This window comes from Elephas maximus, chromosome 2 (genome assembly GCF_024166365.1).
Source record: "Elephas maximus indicus isolate mEleMax1 chromosome 2, mEleMax1 primary haplotype, whole genome shotgun sequence".
Classification (NCBI taxonomy): Eukaryota; Metazoa; Chordata; class Mammalia; order Proboscidea; family Elephantidae; genus Elephas; species Elephas maximus.
The window spans coordinates 23,255,921-23,274,407 of record NC_064820.1 but is presented as its reverse complement, the minus strand read 5'-3'; the positions used below and the strand labels follow the sequence as shown (position 1 = coordinate 23,274,407).

General features: G+C 37.0%; 1 protein-coding gene across 4 annotated transcripts in view; it reads left to right on the top strand.

Annotated features, from left to right (window-relative positions):
* LOC126063261 (cadherin-18) overlaps nt 1–18,487 on the top strand; it is a 1,172,813-nt gene that overhangs the window by 1,081,609 nt on the left and 72,717 nt on the right. For 3 of the 4 annotated variants that reach the window (XM_049861519.1, XM_049861523.1, XM_049861533.1), the window contains one exon: nt 13,744–13,880. In XM_049861519.1, the coding sequence (XP_049717476.1) occupies nt 13,744–13,880 (137 nt within the window). Of the gene's footprint in view, nt 1–13,743; nt 13,881–18,487 lie in introns of those variants that run through there. The other variant, XM_049861542.1, reaches the window with a different exon arrangement.

Here is an 18,487-nt window from a genome sequence, read left to right as displayed (position 1 = left end):
GAACTATGGGGACTTTAAAATTTTTAATGAAGCTCAGATATACTGCAGGCGTGTGACTTTTTGTTAAGCTAAAGAAGAGGCCAAGCTGCTATAATATCGCACTGGGTGAGTATTGATTAATATTTATCCCAGCTACCGATCCTAGTCAGCAAAACTTAGAAAAATAATGCTTTTGGGGGCAAAAATCTCAAAGGAACCTGCTTTTGCCACTCACAGGCTGAATCTGCAAGAATTTAAAGCACGACAACTGAAAGAAACCGAGGGATGTTTCTCCAAAGTAAACCACTGTAAAAAGAGATTCCCACTACATAAGATTCAAATTAATTTCTTTTGGTAAAATGGACAGACTATAATGAAAATAATAAGTGCCTCTGAGAATGAAAATGTTACTGAAATCAAAAATTAATTTTCCAATGCATTTTACATGACTAATATTAATAGTTACCTTGACTCTATGCCTACATAATCAGAAGGAAATTGAGTGCCAACTGATGAACCAGCTAATTTGTTTAGAGTGTTTTCTGTTAAATAAAACACTTGAATAAAGGTAGTCATTACCGATATTGACTGCTTGCTATGGTCATAACTTGTCTGCCTATGTAAAAAAAATAGTGGTCCATAAATATGGACATGAATAATGCATGTTCATATAATGTCAATATAATGCACTTTCACTTTTTTTCATTGCTTTTAAACTTAATCTCTAGAAGCATATATTTCATATTCTGAATGACAGAACAGAGTGGTTGTAGGAATAAATAATAGGAACCCAGATTTATAAATGAAAATGACAATTCTGAAACAAGAGTTTCCGCACCGGGTGAACCATGAATGGGCCATTTATCTGCCAGTGTGAAGCTAGTAGGTATTTCCATAGGGTGCTGGGACAATTTGAGGGCTTTTCAGGGCTACTGGGAAATATGAGCTACTTCAAGCTTAATTGTGTTTCCTCTGCGCTATATCTAGGAAGCTACCAATAGTTTGTAGAGGGACATATTATTGATCACTGATTATACAACTTCCTAAGTTGCATTTGGTAGAGATGTTATCCTGATGTTTATTTCACAAGGATATAATGAGTATATGCTTATATACATTTGAATGCTGGGCAATGAATAAAGAAGGCTGAAAAAGAATTGACGCCTTTGAATTATGGTATGGGCAGAGAATATTGAATATACTATGGACTCCCAGAAGAATGAACAAATCTGTCTTGGAGGAAGTACAGCCAAAATGCTCCTTAGAAGGGAGGATGGTGAGACTTCATCTCACATGCTTTGGACATGTTGTCAGGAGGGACTACTCCCTGGAGAAGGACATCATGTTTGGTAAAGTAGAGGGTCAGCGAAAAAGAGGAAGACCCTCAAAGACATGGATTGACACAATGGCTGCAGCAATGGACTCAACCATGGCAACGATTATGGGTATGGCACTGGACTGGGCAGTGTTTTGATGTGTCGTACACACAGTTGCTGTGAGTCAGAATCGACTCGAGGGCACCTAACAACAACCACACAGTGGTGATGGGAATATAATGCTGTACCATAATCATCATATTAGAGTAGCCCTTATATCTCCCTTGACATTTCCTTCCCTAGACGCTAACCCTTTAGGTCACATGTTCTTGGAGATTGGTCTAAAACATTAACTACATATTCTATAAAATGGTCCTTTTTTTTCTTAGCGTCAACCTGCAGTTAAAAAGACAGGCTTTAAAAATTAGTAATTGTATTACATCTTTAAATTATTTCTAGAACTTTCAGTGCTATGAAATACTATAAACCAAAATCAAAGCCAAACCCATTGCAGTTGACTCGATTCTGACTCATAGTGACCCTATAGGTCAAAGTAGAACTGCCCCATAGGATTTCCAAGGAGCACCTGGTAGATTCGAACTGCCAACCTTTTGTTTAGCAGCTGTCACTCCTAACCACTACTCCACCAGGGTTTCCATGAAATACTGTGAGAAGTGTAAATTTATTCATACATTTCTTTCAATATTTAGGTAGCAGTTCATGAAAAACAAAAATAAGCCAAGTGCACACTCTAAGGAAAAAGAAATAGAGAAAGGTTATTTCTTGAATTTCTGTAACCAATTACAAAGATAATATTTAAGGGAAAAAAAAAGTAGCTACTGCCTTCAAGTTGATTCTCACTCATAGCACCCCAATAGGACAGAGTAGAACTGCCCAACAAGGTTTCCAAGGCTGTAAATCTTTATGGAAGCAGACTGCCACATTTTTTTTTTTTTCCCCTGTGGAGTGGCTGGTGGGTTTGAACTGCTCACCTTTTGGTTAGCAGCCAAACACTTTAACCAGTGTGCCACCAGGGCTCCTCAAGATAATATTAAAAAAAATAATAAAAGAGATAATATTAGGAATATATAAAAATGATACAGACTCCTTAAAAAAGATAAAATTAGGTATCTATAAAAATTATCTGGATATCAAAATATACTGATTTAAATGGGAAAAAAAATCAATTTATTGACCTGATTATGTCTACCAAAATATTTACAAGAAAGGTAAAAGGCTGTTATGGAATGCCTTAATTAATTTCATGGCAAATATTAACAGGTCTCTTAATTATATTTTTTGATCGATTAGTTCACTTATTCACTTACGAGGCTTAATCACACACCTATGCCATTAGGGGTGGAAGGAAAACAGTATTATTCTCATATATTATCCTAATGAAAATTGACTCACATGCATTGAGCATGAAATTAAAAATTGTCTATTTTTTTGGAGAGATCTTTCAGAAAAAGTCTGCAGTACCTGTTATTTGTATGGAGACTTTGGTTCATTCGATAATGAACTAGGTGGGTGTTTATAGTATGAAGGCCTGGTGGTGAAGCAGGTGAAGAGCTTGGCTGCTAACCAAAAAGGTCAGCAGTTTGAATCCACCAGCGGCTCCTTGGGAACCCTATGGGGCATTTCTACTCTGTCCTATAGGGTTGTTATGAGTCGGAATCGACTTGACTACAAGTTTGGTTTGTTTTTTGTGTTTACAGTGCAATGGTTAAGAGCTCAGCTGCTAACCAGAATGTCAGCAGTTTGAATCCACCAGCTGCTTCTTGGAAACCCCACAGGGCAGTTCTACTCTGTCCTATAGTGTTGCTATGAGTCAGAATCAACTCAACAGCAATGGGATGTTTTTAGTTTTGGTGTTTGTTTTTTTTTAAGAGAAAGAAGCAACCAGCACTTATTATTTGGGAACTTTCTCATAAAACAGACTCAAGGTTTCCTAGAGAGAAACCTTCTTAAGAAACATTAAAACAAGTAATTTTTATCATCTGTTTGGTCTATCATGTGACACTCAAGCATCCAACACTTTCATATATTGCCTTATTTCATTATCATAATAAAAATAAGATGGAGGTATTACCTCAATTTTGCATGGAAATAAAACAGAGAGATATCAAACTATTGAGGTTATAAAGCTAATAAATTATAGAGGTGTTATTAACATCAGATTATATTTAGTTTCAAAATGAAAACCACTCTTAATTCTCTTACTATTACTCAATACAGTCTTCACACATATGCTGGACCCTTTTGAAAACAAATTACCCCATAGTTCATTTTTACATTCTGAATTAATCAAGATCAGACGTCTATAACTTACTGCATGCACAGGAAATGAATGTAGGGTATTTTCAGTTACTTGAAAGAGATTACTTCCTCCCAGTTATCTGAAAATTGAGAGATTTGTTGTTCATAAATCCTCTTACTCATTTCTTCCTGCCTCTCCATGTATTTCAAGAATTCAGTGCATGTATACTGTTCTCTGATAATCCAAACACTGCTGCCATTTTTTTCTGTCTATGCATCCTGCCTTCAAAAATGTACTGTGCCCTGAACTTTCCCCATCAAGCACCTGTAGCCATCCTGCCTGCAAAAAGGCAACCCCACCTGATAATTATATTCTCTCGTTCATTTAGTTAAATGCTATGATTTAATCAACTCTCATTCCTCACCCAAGAATATTTTAAGTAAGATCATATTATTCAAATGTAACACAGTACATAATACAAAAAACCAAACCCATTGCCATCAAGTCGATCCCAACTCATAGCAACTGTACAGGACAGAGTAGAACTGCCCCATAGGGATTCCAAGGAGCAGCTGGTGGATTCGAACTGCTGACCTTTTGGTTAGCAACCAAGCTCTTAACCACTGCACCACTAGGGCTCCAAAACAGTGTATAGAGGTGGTAATATTTACTGGGACATTGATGCATGGGTAAGAGAGGGGACTCCTTTTTGCTGCCTGTCTGAAACAGGAAGCCTTTTTTTTTCTTTCTTCCTGTCTTTCCATTCTGGTAACCAATACCAGAAAAACAGTGGTCTTCGAAGTGCCACACCACTTCTGAGAGATTACCCGAACCAGATCTAAGATGTCTGTCTGTCTACCTACCTACCTATTTATCATCTATCTATCATCTATCTACCCAGTGCTGTTGAGTCCTATTCATAGTGACCCTATCACCTATCTATCTACCTATCTGTCTGTCTATCATCTATCTCTCTCTCTCTATCATCTATCTCTCTGTCATCTCTCTCTCTATCTCTCTCTCTAATCTCTCTATCATCTATCTATCCTTCCTTTCCTCCACCCACCCACCCATCCACCCACCCACCCACCCGCCCACCCATCCATCCGCCCGTCTGTCTGTCCGCCCGCCCACCCGTCCATCCGTCTGTCCATCCGTCCATCCATCTATCCATCCATCTGTGTATCTATCCATCTGTATATCTATCTGTCTAACATAATGTGGTATTACTAATTTTTATATTTTCTAGATAGTCTGTCATGCACATCTGTCTAGTTAACTGTTACATATCCTTCATGACTGATCAAATACCACGTCCTCTCTGAAGTCTTCTGTGTCATTCCTGCAATACAATTTTACACTCTGACCCCTGATTTTACTTTCTGGGTATATGAATTTGCAAATACTTTTTCTTTTTTTGCTACTTGTTTCCCAAATAAAATTATGTGTCTATTTAATGACTCTGGACATGCTATTTTCTCTCTCTCTTTTTTTTCTTTTATATATATCTTGTTCCTTTTTGCACTCCTTCAATGTATTTTTTTTTTAATGAAAGGATAAAGCCCCATATATTTTCTCCATTTATTTAAAAGGATCTTATAAATAGTGCTCAATATACCTAGATTATATTAACTAACTTACACTAACTAGCATCTTAATATTGTAGAAATTTCTCCATCACTCTGTCCCTCAGGTTCCTCATCTGTAAAAAAGGGCTATTAATATTACATATCTCATGCAATTGTTTTGAGTACTTAATGAAATAATACTTAAAAAGCACTTGAAGCCCTACCTAACGCACCTTAAGTGATCAAAAATTGCTAGCTGCTTTTATTACCTTTTCTATATGTATTTCTTCTCTGTCACACATGATGGAAACCCTGGTGGCATAGTGGTTAAGTGCTACAGCTGTTAACCAAAGGGTTGGCAGTTCGAATCCACCAGGTACTCCTTGGAAACTCTATGGGGCAGTTCTACTCTGTCCTATAGGGTCACTATGAGTCGGAATCGACTCGACGGCACTGGGTTTGGTTTATTTTGGTTTTGGTCACACATGAAATTATCCCAGTACTCCCAGGTGTATAATAAATGGGAAAGTAAAACTTGAAAAATATCTTTAAATGTCATATCCAGTTACATATCTTCTATCCTCAATTTGGAAAACCTGGTGGTGTAGTGGTTAAGAGCTACAGTTGTTAACCAAAAGGTCAGCTGTTCGAATCCACCAGGTGCTCCTTGCAAACCATATGGGGCAGTTCTTCTCTGTCGCATAGGGTCATTATGAGTTCAAATTGACTTGACGACAATGAGTTTTTATCCTCAATTTATGCTGGTCCATTTCTGATAGCTATGGACTGAAATATTTTTTTTTTAATTACTAAAATTCCATTTCCTCATGTTTTATTGTTAATCCCCATTAGGATCTCTGTCAACTAGATGAATGGTTACTTAATTTTATATTTGAGGTATGTAAAATGTATTACCAAATATGTCAAATGAATATTAGTTGCAAAAACATGTATTAATAACTAAATTCATAAAATATTAATGTTTTGTTTATTTTTGAAGGTTTGTGAAAAGAAACAAATGGATTTTTATTATTAAAACATTTGAAAAAACCCACAGACAATATTGTATCTTTTTGTTTCATTTGTTTGATAAATGGCTTTATGGACCCCTGTCACTTCTTAATTTTAACCAATAAGCATTGGATGATTCTACATTTAATCTCCCCAAACTGTTATAGTTTCTTTTTAAATTTCTATTTTCCCTTTTTCTGAGTTTTTATTTCAATCCCTGGGCAGAAATCCAAAGGTACTTAAACAGAGCTATTTATTTCTACTTGAGCCAAAATTCAATTGCAATTCCACGAATAAGACTCCTTGGATCCAAGCATCCCACAATATCTAGTCCTACCAGCATAGATTTCCCAAGAGAGTGAGGTCACATGACAACTAAAAGGAAAATAACATAAATCTGAGAATGCACACCTAGACAATTACATCTACCATTTTCCTATTATCGATTTCTTTATTCATTTTTATAAATTCAAATAAAAAGCATTTATTCTAAAAGCATTGAACTACTGATGCTAGCAATTACATAAGGAAGCCCAGTGTGAAACATCTGAAGGGCAGACGATGCTGTGATAATGATACTGCATATTTTCAGATTCTTCATTTAGTTTATAAACAGAAGAAATATTATTTATAATGATGCTGTGTATTTTCAGAATCTTTATTTGGTTTGCAAACAGAAGAAACCTCCATTTTCCTTCCAGCTGACAGTTTGATGTGATCAGTTTTCTAAAGTGAGGCCTATGCTGCCATGTTTCATAGGGGTGTACTGATAGTGACATAATCAGAGCTTTCCTGAACTTTGAGGTCAAATAATATATTTCAGTTTCAGGTCCTCTAACTTTCTTCTTTCACCAACATAAACGGCAACTATACACTTGGACCTCGCCAGATGGAGCACACAGAAATCAAATTCACAACATCTGCGGAAAGAGACAATGGAAAAGCTCAATATCATCAGTCAGAACAAGGCCAGGGGCCGACTATGGAACAGACCATCAATTGCTCATATGCAAGTTCAAGCTGAAACTGAAGAAAATCAGAACAAGTCAATGAGAGCCAAAATATGACCTTGAGTATATCCCACCTGAATTTAGAGACCATCTCAAGAACAAATTTGACACGATGAACACTAGTGACTGAAGACCAGATGAGTTGTGGAATGACATCAAGGACATCATCCATGAAGAAAGCAAGAGGTCACTGAAAAGACAGGAAAGAAAGAAAAGACCAAGATGGATGTCAGAGGAGACTCTGAAACTTGCTCTTGAGCATCGAGCAGCTAAAGCAAAAAGAAGAATTGATGAAGTAAAAGAACTGAAGATTTCAAAGGGCCCCCTGAGAAGACAAAGTATTACAAAGACGTGTGCAAAGAGCTGGAGATGGAAAACCAAAAGAAAAGAACACATTCGGCGTTTCTCAAGCTGAAAGAACTGAAGAAAAAAATCAAGCCTCGAGTTGCAATAGTGAAGGATTCCATGGGGAAAATATTAAACGACCCAGGAGGTATCAAAAGAAGATGGAAGGAATACACAGAGTCATTATACCAAAAAGAATTAGTCGATATGCAACCATTACAAGAGGTGGCATAGGATCAGAAACCGATGGTACTGAAGGAAGAAGTCCAAGCTGCTATGAAGGCATTGGCGAAAAACAAGGCTTCAGGAATTGATGGAATATCAACTGAGATGTTTCAACAAACAGATGCAGCACTGGAGGTGCTCACTTGTCTGTGCCAAGAAATATGGAAGACAGCTTCCTGGCCAAATGATTGGAAGAGATCCATATTTGTGCCTATTCCCAAGAAAGGTGATCAAACCAAATGTGGAAATTATAGAACAATATCATTAATATCACACGCTAGCAAAATTTTGCTGAAGATCATTCAAAAATGGCTGCAGCTATATATCGACAGAAAACTGACAGAAATTCAGGGTGGTTTCAGAAGAGGACATGGCACCAGGGATATCATTGCTGATGTCAGATGGTTCCTGGTTGAAAGCAGAAAATACCAAAGGATGTTTACCTGTGTTTTATTGACTATGCAAAGGCATTTGCCTGTGTGGATCATAACAAACTACGGATAACACTGCGAAGAATGGGAATTCCAGAACACTTAATTGTGCTCATGAGGAACCTTTACATAGATCAAGAGGCAGTTGTTCGGACAGAACAAGGGGATACTGATTGGTTTAAAGTCAGGAAAGGTGTGCGTCAGGGTTGTATTCTTTCACCATACCTATTCAATCTGTATGCTGAGCAAATAATCTGAGAAGCTGGACTATATGAAGAAGAATGGGGCATCAGGATTGGAAGAAGGCTCATTAACAACCTGCATTATGCAGATGACACAACCCTGCTTGCTGAAAGTGAAGAGGACTTGAAGCACTTACTAATGAAGATCAAAGACCACAGCCTTCAGTATGGATTGCACCTCAACATAAAGAAAACAAAAATCCTGACAACTAGACCAATGAGCAACATCATGATAAACAGAAAAGTTTGAAGTTGTCAAGGATTTCATTTTACTTGGATCCACAATCAACAGCCATGGAAGCAGCAGTCAAGAAATCAAAAGATGCATTGCTTTGGGCAAATCTGCTGCAAAGGACCTCTTCAAAGTGTTGAAGAGCAAAGATGCCACCGTGAAGACTAAGGTGCGCCTGACCAAGCCATGGAATTTTCAATCACATCATATGCATGTGAAAGCTGGACAATGAATAAGGAAGACTGAAGAAGAGTTGACGCCTTTGAATTGTGGTGTTGGCGAAGAATATTGGATGTACCATGGACTGCCAAAAGAACGAACAAATCTGTCTTGGAAGAAGTGCGGCCAGAATGCTCCTTAGAGGCAAGGATGGTGAGACTGCGTCTTACATACTTTGGACATGTTGTCAGGAGGGATCAGCCCCTGGAGAAGGACATCATGCTTGGCAGGGTCCACGGTCAGTGGAAAAGAGGACGACCCTCAACGAGGTGGATTGACACAGTGGCTGCAACGATGAGCTCAAGCATAAAAACGATTGTAAGGATGGCGCAGGACCGGGCAGTGTTTCGTTCTGTTGTGCATAGGGTCGCTATGAGTCGGAACCAACTTGACGGCACCTAACAACAACAACTTTCAGATACAGAAACAGACTTGCTTAGGATGTAACCAAAATTGATCAGTTTCTTGAAAACAAGTTAATAACAATTAACTTTAGATGATATAACAACCAGATTGCCAACTGTTTATATTATAAAGAATGCTATCTTTTTCCTATGACAAGGTTTCTCACATCTCCAAAGCAGTTCAAATCCTTAGCATCAGACTTCTTGGAAAAGAGACATTATCGGTAGGTTATTTTATGGTTTAGACTCACATCAAACAAAGTAAAAGAGTTTCAAGGTAGAATGGCATCATGCTTTGGGAAAGCCCAAAGGCATATCTCTTTCCTAATGCCCTGTAGTGTCTCGATTTCATTTCTCTTCTCTGAATAAGCTTTGTTTTACACCTAATGGAAACCCTGGTGGCATAGTGGTTAAGAGCCACAGCTGCTAACCAAATTTTGGCAGTTTGAATCCACCAGGTGCTCCTTTGAAACCCTGTGAGGCAGTTCTACTCTGTCCTGTAGGGTCGCTATGAGTTGGAATAGACTTGACAGTAGTGGGTGGTGGTAGTTACAAATAAATTTTGTTCTTTAAATTCCTTTTTCATACGGATGTTGTTCAGTGCACAGCAGTCAATTCCTTGTTTTGATCACCATGTTTTAACTTGCGTCATTCTTAAGTGGTGGTGGTGTTAGGTGCCCTCAAGTTGCTTCCGACTCATAGCAACCTTATGAACAATAGAAGGAAACACTGCCCTGCCCTGCACCACCCTCACAATCATTGTAATATTTGAGCCCCTTGCAGATGTTGTTTTCTCTAAATGAGCTCCTTGAGTTCTTGGGATACTCTGTGCTCTCAGTCTAAATAGTACTATTAACATCTTTAGCAGCCATGTTTGTGTGTGCAGTTGTACCACAGGATATTTTAAGATTTCACAGTTTGGCAATATTTCTCACATAGACTGTTAACACATTGTGTCTTGTCAGAGGCATGGAGTTGTAGTGCAATTACACTTATACTCTGTTCTAGAAAGTGTGATGAATTTAGTAATATCTGCATCACAATAACTTGTCCTGTATATGCCTTTATTCAACTTCTGAGGTTTTTTTTTTTTTTTTTTTCATGCTCCAATAGAAACCTGGTGGCCCAGTGGTTAAGAGCTTGACTGCTAACCAAAAGGTCAGCAGTTTGAATCTACCAACTGCTCTTTGGAAACCCTATAGGGCAGTTCTACTCTGTCCTATAGGGTTGCTATGAGTTGGAATTGAATCAATGGCAATGTGTTTAATGGTTATAAAGGAAGGAGTGCCCCCATTACTGTCAATGAAAAATCCCTACATTTGTGTTCTGGAGCCCAATCCTCACCTTTGCATGGGCTTTACTTTTTTAGATATCCTTTCTCTTTTAAGCTATCATTTTCTTCAGCAAAGACATTGATCAATACCTCTCATACCATTAGAAAAAAAATTCTTGAATCCACTGTTCTGATGACCTAAAGCACTATTTCTGTTATCTTCATTTTCAAGAAAATTTATTCAATAGTGTCCAACGTTTACATTCAATATATTCTTAAGTCTATTCTGCCATGAGTCAGAATCAATTCAATAGCAACTGGTTTACCTCACTCACCCTCCTAGCAGATTTTCCTGCAGGAATCAACTCCTTCCTTGAGATAGCCTCATCTCTTGTTTTCCAAGCCTCTCACTCTCTCGGTTTTCCTCCTTCCTAGGGATGCTTCACTTCTTTTGATTCTGGAATGCACCTTTCTTCCACATATGCTGGTCCACTTTAGAATTCAAAATATTGGTGAACTTTAGAGCTCAATTTTTGACTTCTGTCCATCTTGCTATTCATCCCTTTTGTGATTATAATGTTCCCATTACTTTAAATTATGCTAGTTTATCTCAAATTTATATTTTCTGTTCAGAAAGTACTCAAGTATCACACCTATGTCTAATTCTTGGCAGTGTATGCCATATGTTTATTTAAGTGACATTTAAATTGTAATATGTCAAAGTTCTTGATTTCTCCCTATTTTTCCTTAGACAGGGTTTGCATAACCTACCTCCTAGCTATCCACCCCAGTCACTCCGTATAGCCACATTGACCCACATTTGTTTATTGACCAAGTTGAGCCTTTTCTTTGCTTTGGATCTTTGCACTTTGATTCTGTCATTATTAAATATTCTTCCTCCAGCGCTTGTCACAAAATCAGTTCATTTTAATGTTTCAGGCCTAGATGATATGTTATTTAAGTTGAGATTAAGGAAGAGGGAAGAAGTATTATGGAGAGAAGTGAATACACTTCTTCAACAGTTTAGAACAATTATACAAAATGTAATGACTACTAATTATATTATTTATTCATATTTATGTTCATTAGCTATTGAATAATATTGTTGTTATAGTGCCATCAAGCTGGTTCCTAGTTAAAGAGACTACGGACAACAGAACACTGTCTGGTCCTGTGCCATCCTCACAATTGTTGCTATGCTTGAGCCCATTGTTGCAGCTACTGTGTCAATCCATCTTGTTGAGAGTCTTCCTTTTTCCCACTGACCCTGCACTTTACCAAGAATGATGGTCTTCTCCAGGGACTAGTCTTCTTGATAACATGTCCAAAGTATGTGAAATGAAGTCTTGCCATCCTTGCTTCTAAGGAGAATTCTGGCTATACTTCCTCTAAGATACAATTATTCATTTTCTGGCAGTTCATGTCTTAGTTTTCTAGTGCTGGTATAAGAGAAAAAAAAAAAGTTTTTTTTTTTTTAATACTATAAATGGATGGCTTTAACAAATAGATATATATTCTCTCACAATTTAGGAGGCTAGAAGTCTGAATTCAGGGTAGTGGCTTTAGGGGAAGGCTTTCTGTCTCTGTCAGCTCTGAAGGAAGGTCCTTCTCTCCATTCAACATCTGTGGGCCTGACATTCCTTGGAGATCTCCATGTGTCTTTGCATCAATCTTCCCCTGGGTCTAGGAGGATCTCAGCACAGGGACCTATATCCCAAAGGACACACTCCACTCCCAGCTCTTCTTTTTTCATGGTTCTTCTAGGTGGTTTCCCTGGTGTGTGGCCCATATCACCTTTTATCTTACAAGAGATAAAAAGAGAGAGAAGTGAACACAGAGAGAGGGACCTCAGTATCACCAAAAAAGAAGAGCCAGGAGCAGACATGTCCTTTGAACTCAGGGTCCCTGACCTGAGAACCTTGTAGACCCAGGGGAAGGTTGATGCCAAGACACATGGAGATCTCCAAGAGATTCCAGGCCTACAGATGCTGAAAGGAGACAAGGATCTTCCTCCTAAACTGTGAGCTGAAAGAGAGAGAAAGCCTTCCCCAAGAGCTGGTGCCCTGAATTCAGACTTCTAGCCTCCTAAACTGTGAGAGAATAAATTTCTGTTTGTGAAAGTCATCCACTTGTGATATTTCCATTATAGCAGCACTAGATAACTAAGACAGAATTTGGTGAACTTGATGAATAACACAGAACCCCAAAACTTAGAGCTCCAAAAAAGTCATTTATAATCATAGTGTATGTGTCTGTGAGTCTGCTGAGGGTCAGCTGAACTAGGCTGTCTTTTGGCAGCTCTGCTTATTGTAGATGTACTCAGTGATGCATTGACTAGTTAGCTCTGGCCTAGGCTTAAGCACCTTAATTAGGACAACTCTGCTTCATTTATCTCTCATTCTTTTTCTGGGGCCGGTGGACTAGCCCAGGCATGTTCATCTTGTGTCAATAGCAGAGGGGAAAAATACTAAGTCTCATGAACCTAGGCAAGAAATGGAAATCAATGGCTTTCATCTCATTCTATTGCCAAAGGAACTCGCAATCCAAACGTAATGTGAGACAGCCCGAAAAAGTTTCATAAATTGCAGAGAGAAGATTGTGGGTAATATGCAAACTACCTTATGTTTATTTATTTTCTTATCCTTTGACTAAACAAGTGTGCTAGGTGATAGATATGCAATGGTAATTAGTTGAAGTTTTGTTTTCCTTCTTATATTTATCTTTAAATCACATCTATAACAAATATCCAAGGTGAATTCATCTCTGACCTGTCCTGTGTGATCCAAAACTTATTCATACATGTAGCAATATGACATTTTATGATAGGTTTAATTTTTTTTTTTTTTTGCTCAGTATACAATAATCTTCTGAATGGCAGTGAGCAGCAGATTTTTTTTTTCTATTACTTTATTAATCACTATATTTCTACTGCCTCGTTTTATTCATGGAATGTGGTAAAGAGTTTTGTTTGATTTTTTTTGTATTTTTAATTAATAATGGAGCTAATCATTAATTAAGACTGACAGATAAATAGTGGAAGTGAGTTCTATATTGGTTCCATGTAGTTCTTACTGGCACAAATATAGAAATTAAAAATGTACGTTTATATTTTATAAAAAAATACACATTTATATTTATATATTTAATTAAATATCTCCCTTGGTTCAGTTTTGTTTTCTTCACTATAGCATCAAGTACAAAGAAACTTTATATCTTTTTTTTCTCTAGATACTTCATTGACTACAGTGCTGAAGACGACAGATTTTTCAACATTGGTGCCAATACTGGTATCATTAAGACTACAAAGATTCTTGACAGAGAAGAAACTCCATGGTACAACATCACAGTTGCTGCTTCAGAAAATGGTAAACCACTTTACTGTATGTATCATAATAAAAGAAGCCACTTGCTTATGAAACTGACACTGAGATTTCCTTGAGAACAGAGCTCTTACTGTTATAATTTTTGATGCCGATGTCTAGCATAGTGCACAAAGTGTAGAAAATACAACTAATCTTTGTCTGATTCCATCTAAAAGTCTTATGTCATTCCCATTACTTTAATCCCTGTATGTTGTTGTTGTGTGCCATCTAGTCGACTCCAACTCATAGTGACCCTATAGAACAGAGTAGAACTGCCCCATAGGGTTTCCAAGGAGCAGTCGATGGATTCGAACTACCGACCTTTTGGTTAGCAGCCTGAACTCTTAACTACTTCGCCACCAGAGCTCCTTAATCCCTGTATAGTGGCAGAAAATTGATGCCACAGAATACTTAGTCACATCCCTAGGTCAAGGGTGTTCCGCTTACTTCCTGAAAGTGGTACTTGCTTTGCCATGTCACTATGCCTTACCCAAGGAATCAAGGAGTTAGAAGAAGGGTACTTTATATGCAGTAGTTTAAATGAAAAAGTGAAAATCTTTAATTGCACTTGGTGAATTTATCAATAAGACACCACTACACAAGCTTCAATTAACACTTATAAAAAGTATTTAAAAAAAAAAAAAGTGTTGCCGTCAAGTAGATTCAGACTAATAGCAACCCTATAGAACAGAGTAGAACTGCCCCATAGGGTTTCCAAGGAGCAGCTGGTGGCTTTGAACTGCTGACCTTTTGGTTAGCAGCCAAGCTCTTAACCTGTGTGCCACTGTAGACTTCAATAAAAGAATAGCTCTTGGAATTTCAGCAGACAGTTGTGAGCATTCTGAAGGAAAAGTTTATGATATAAAGCCAAGGAAGACTACTGTTTCATTTTCATCCAGAATATTATATTTTAGTAAATATCTACATTCACGAAAAACATAAATATCAATACAGGTAGGTCCCTACTTATGACAAGCCTTGTGCAGATGACTTGGTCCTAAATCGATTCTGACACAAGTTGAATACCTCATTTTTTTTAAGTCTTCATTATTATTGTCTTTTATTATCAGTGCCTTTTTTTTTTTTTTAAATCCAATCTTTATTTGTGTTTGAGGGTTGGAAACATTACATATAAAGGTACAGATGTATTTTATACATACATACATATTATTAACAATAAGATATACAGAAAAATTAAAAAAAAAAAAACTGTTGGAAGTGTGATTTTTCTTAACTTGAGTGCATAGTAAGTCAGGGTCTACCCGTAATTATCTCAGAATTCAAAAAGGTGAATAGAACCATGTTCAAATGAAATTAGAAGAAAATGGATCTATGGTCATGACAATAAAATCATTATTTCAGCAAGTAAGCTGGATTACCAATTACTCCCATTTTATAATTGTATGTAGAGATTAGATATACATTTAGGAAAAATTTCCATATATTCATGAGAGAACCATAAAAACTAAAAAGTGTGAACATGGTAAAATAGTTCTATATCATGGCACTGTGCCTTCTCTCTTTTCTCAAGATGATCTAGAACTTAAAAAAAAAGGTTTTTAATAGCTTCATTGAGGTATAATTTACAAAGAATACAATTCACCCATATTAAGTGTACAATTAAATGGCTTTTTTTAGAGTTGTGCATTCATCACCATTATCAGTTTTTAAACATTGTAATTATCTCCCAAAAGAATTTCCAGAATTCCCACACCTTGTAATCACCACTTCCAACTCTCAGCACCTCTCCACAGCCCTGTTAAAAAAAAAAAAAAAGGCAGCCATTAATCTTTCTGTCACTATATTAAAAACAAAAAAAACATTGTCATTGAGTTGATTCCAACTCACAGCAATCCTATAGGCCTATAGGACAGAGTAGACCTGCCCTCATAGAGTTTCCAAGGAGAGTCTGGTGGAATCGATTTGTTGACCTTTCGGTTAACAGCTATAGCTCTTAACTACTGTGCCACCAGGATTTCCTCTGTCACTTACAGATTTGCTTTTTCTGGGCATTCCATGTAGCTGGAATCATGCAGTATATGGTCATTTGTAACTGGCTTCTTTCACTTTGCATAACATTTTCAAAGTTCATCTATGTGGTGCTGTGTATCAGTACTTAATTTCTTTTTATTTCTGAAAACTATCCCATTGTATAGATTTACCACATATTATTTGTCTGTTTATCATCTGATGAACATTTGGGATGTTTCTACATTTTGTCTATTGTAAGTAATGCTGCTGTGACCTTTGATGTACAAGTTTTTGTGTGGGCATATGCTGAGTCATATGGAAACTATTGAGGAAGTACCAGAATGTTTTCCAAAATGGCGACACCATTGTACATTCCCACCTGTAGTATATGAGGGATCTAGTTTCTCCACATCATAGCAAATACATGCTATTATGTCCTTTTTTTATTGCAGCCATTCTGGTGGGTATAAGGTGGTATCTCATTGTGATTCATGCTGTCTCACGATGTTCTGTGTTACGAAACAATAATAATTATTATAACTCAGGTTTTAATATCCTACCTGGATTTTCCATGTTTTCCCATCTGCAAAATCAGGTCAAGTGGCTTCTATTTAGATTATTTTTTCAACATAATAGTCTCACCAAAAATAAGCAGCATTCACTAATTACTTTTAAATGGATATTATAAAGAGTCTATGAGTGAGTTAATTTGTGATAATTTTGGTTCATTTTAGTTGTTAAAATAACCAGGCTAGGAGTGTAACTGCCTTGTCTTAAGCCAACCAAAGACAATGCATGGCTGTCAAATAATAGGGGTTCGGTAAAAATTAGTTGAAAAATAAATGAATGAATGGATTTATATATCTAAAACAGTGGTTGAGCATATCCTTCAGAAAATTTGTATAGTACTTCTTGAAAACATACTCCTGAAATAGAAGATGGAAGGGAAAAAATCACCAGAGAAAGGGATATTTGTCTATCAGAGACAATAAGAACTTCTTTTAAAAAAACTTCGAGTTCAGCTCCTGAAGTATTTCTATCATAAACCACATTTTACATTGTTTCTTATTCACCACTTCACTGCAAATAATACTTAAATGAAGTAAAAGTTCATTTAAGAATATATATGAGTTCATACACATAATTAAAACTATATTATTTGCAATCGTTACCAAAGGAAATGCCTCTGTGTTTTGTTTTGTTTTTTTTCCTCTAAACCAATGTCATAAGTATACTTAGCAGGGAAAATACGTACTACATGGCAGTATTACAGGAATTGAGTTAATACCTGTCTACTAAGTAAAACAATATAGTAAACAGTAAAATATTGAAGTTTATAGATGGTAATAAAAAAAAAGCTTTAGAGACCATCTCAATGAGCATTACTAAAATATAATTTAATCCTAATGATAAACAGGTGTATATAAAGAGTAAGTACTAGTTAAGGTTTTATAGCCATGCTGGGAGCCTGTATTTAGCAAAGTGCACATTTCTGCACTGATTGCTCGGCTTAAGTGCCTGTTAAATATGGTTGGAAACCTTTCCTTGTGCAATCGCTTGTGAATCTTCACCTCAACATCAGCCAAGTCATCTAAGTATTTTCTAGCATATTGTGTTCTAGAAATGCAATTGATATTTGTCCAAATCTTTTTTTTTTTTTTTTAATCTTCTTAATGTACCAGCTTCTGAAAAGACTTTTGTTCTGTGGATTACATTTAGCACTTGATGTTTCAGGGTGTTTTATTAGCTTACCTAAGGGTTGTGGCAGGAAGAGAAAGGTCCCCACGCTGGGCAGATAAAGCAATGCACTAGGATATAAAAGAATGAGGACAAAAAAATTCTGTGCAAAGGAAAAAATGGTGTCTCTTCCTCCCAGTGCACAGACATCATGCCAGAGAGCACATGAGATGTCATAACCAAGGGAGAGGCCTGTGAGCACGCAGGCAAGGCCTAGACATGATGCAGATGTCATTTACATGGCGTTTGCCTCTGCCTTTTATTTCCATTCTGAGATCCTAGGTGATTTTTCCTAAGGCTCTAACTCTGGCTACACATCACATACCTGAATAATTTTCAGTTTTTCTGAAAAAGCATTCACTACCCAATGCCCATCCCAATATACTGAGGTTCAACATTTCTTGCCACCACTTTTCTGTCAGTTTGCCATACTGTGGTGGCTTATGTGGTACCATGGTGCTAGAAGCTATGCCACTAGTATTTCAAATACCAGAACGGTCACCCATGGTGGATAGGATTCGATGGAGCTTCCAGATTAAAACAGGCTAGAAATGAGGACTTGGCAATCTACGTCTGAAAAAAAACTGGCTAGTGAAAACCTTATGAATAGCAGTGGAACATTGTCTGATATAGTGCTGGAAAATGAGCCCCTCAGGTTGGAAGGCATTCAAAATATGAATGGAGAAGAGCTGCCTCCTCAAAGTGGAGTTGATCTTAATGATATGGATAGAATCAAGATTTTGGGACCTTTGTTTGCTGAGGTGTCATGACTCAAAATGAGAAGAAACAGCTGCAAACATCCATTAATCATTGGAATATGAAATGTATGAAGCATGAATATAGAAAAATTGCAAGTCATCAAAAATGAAGTCGAATGCTTGAAGATTGATATCCTAGGCATT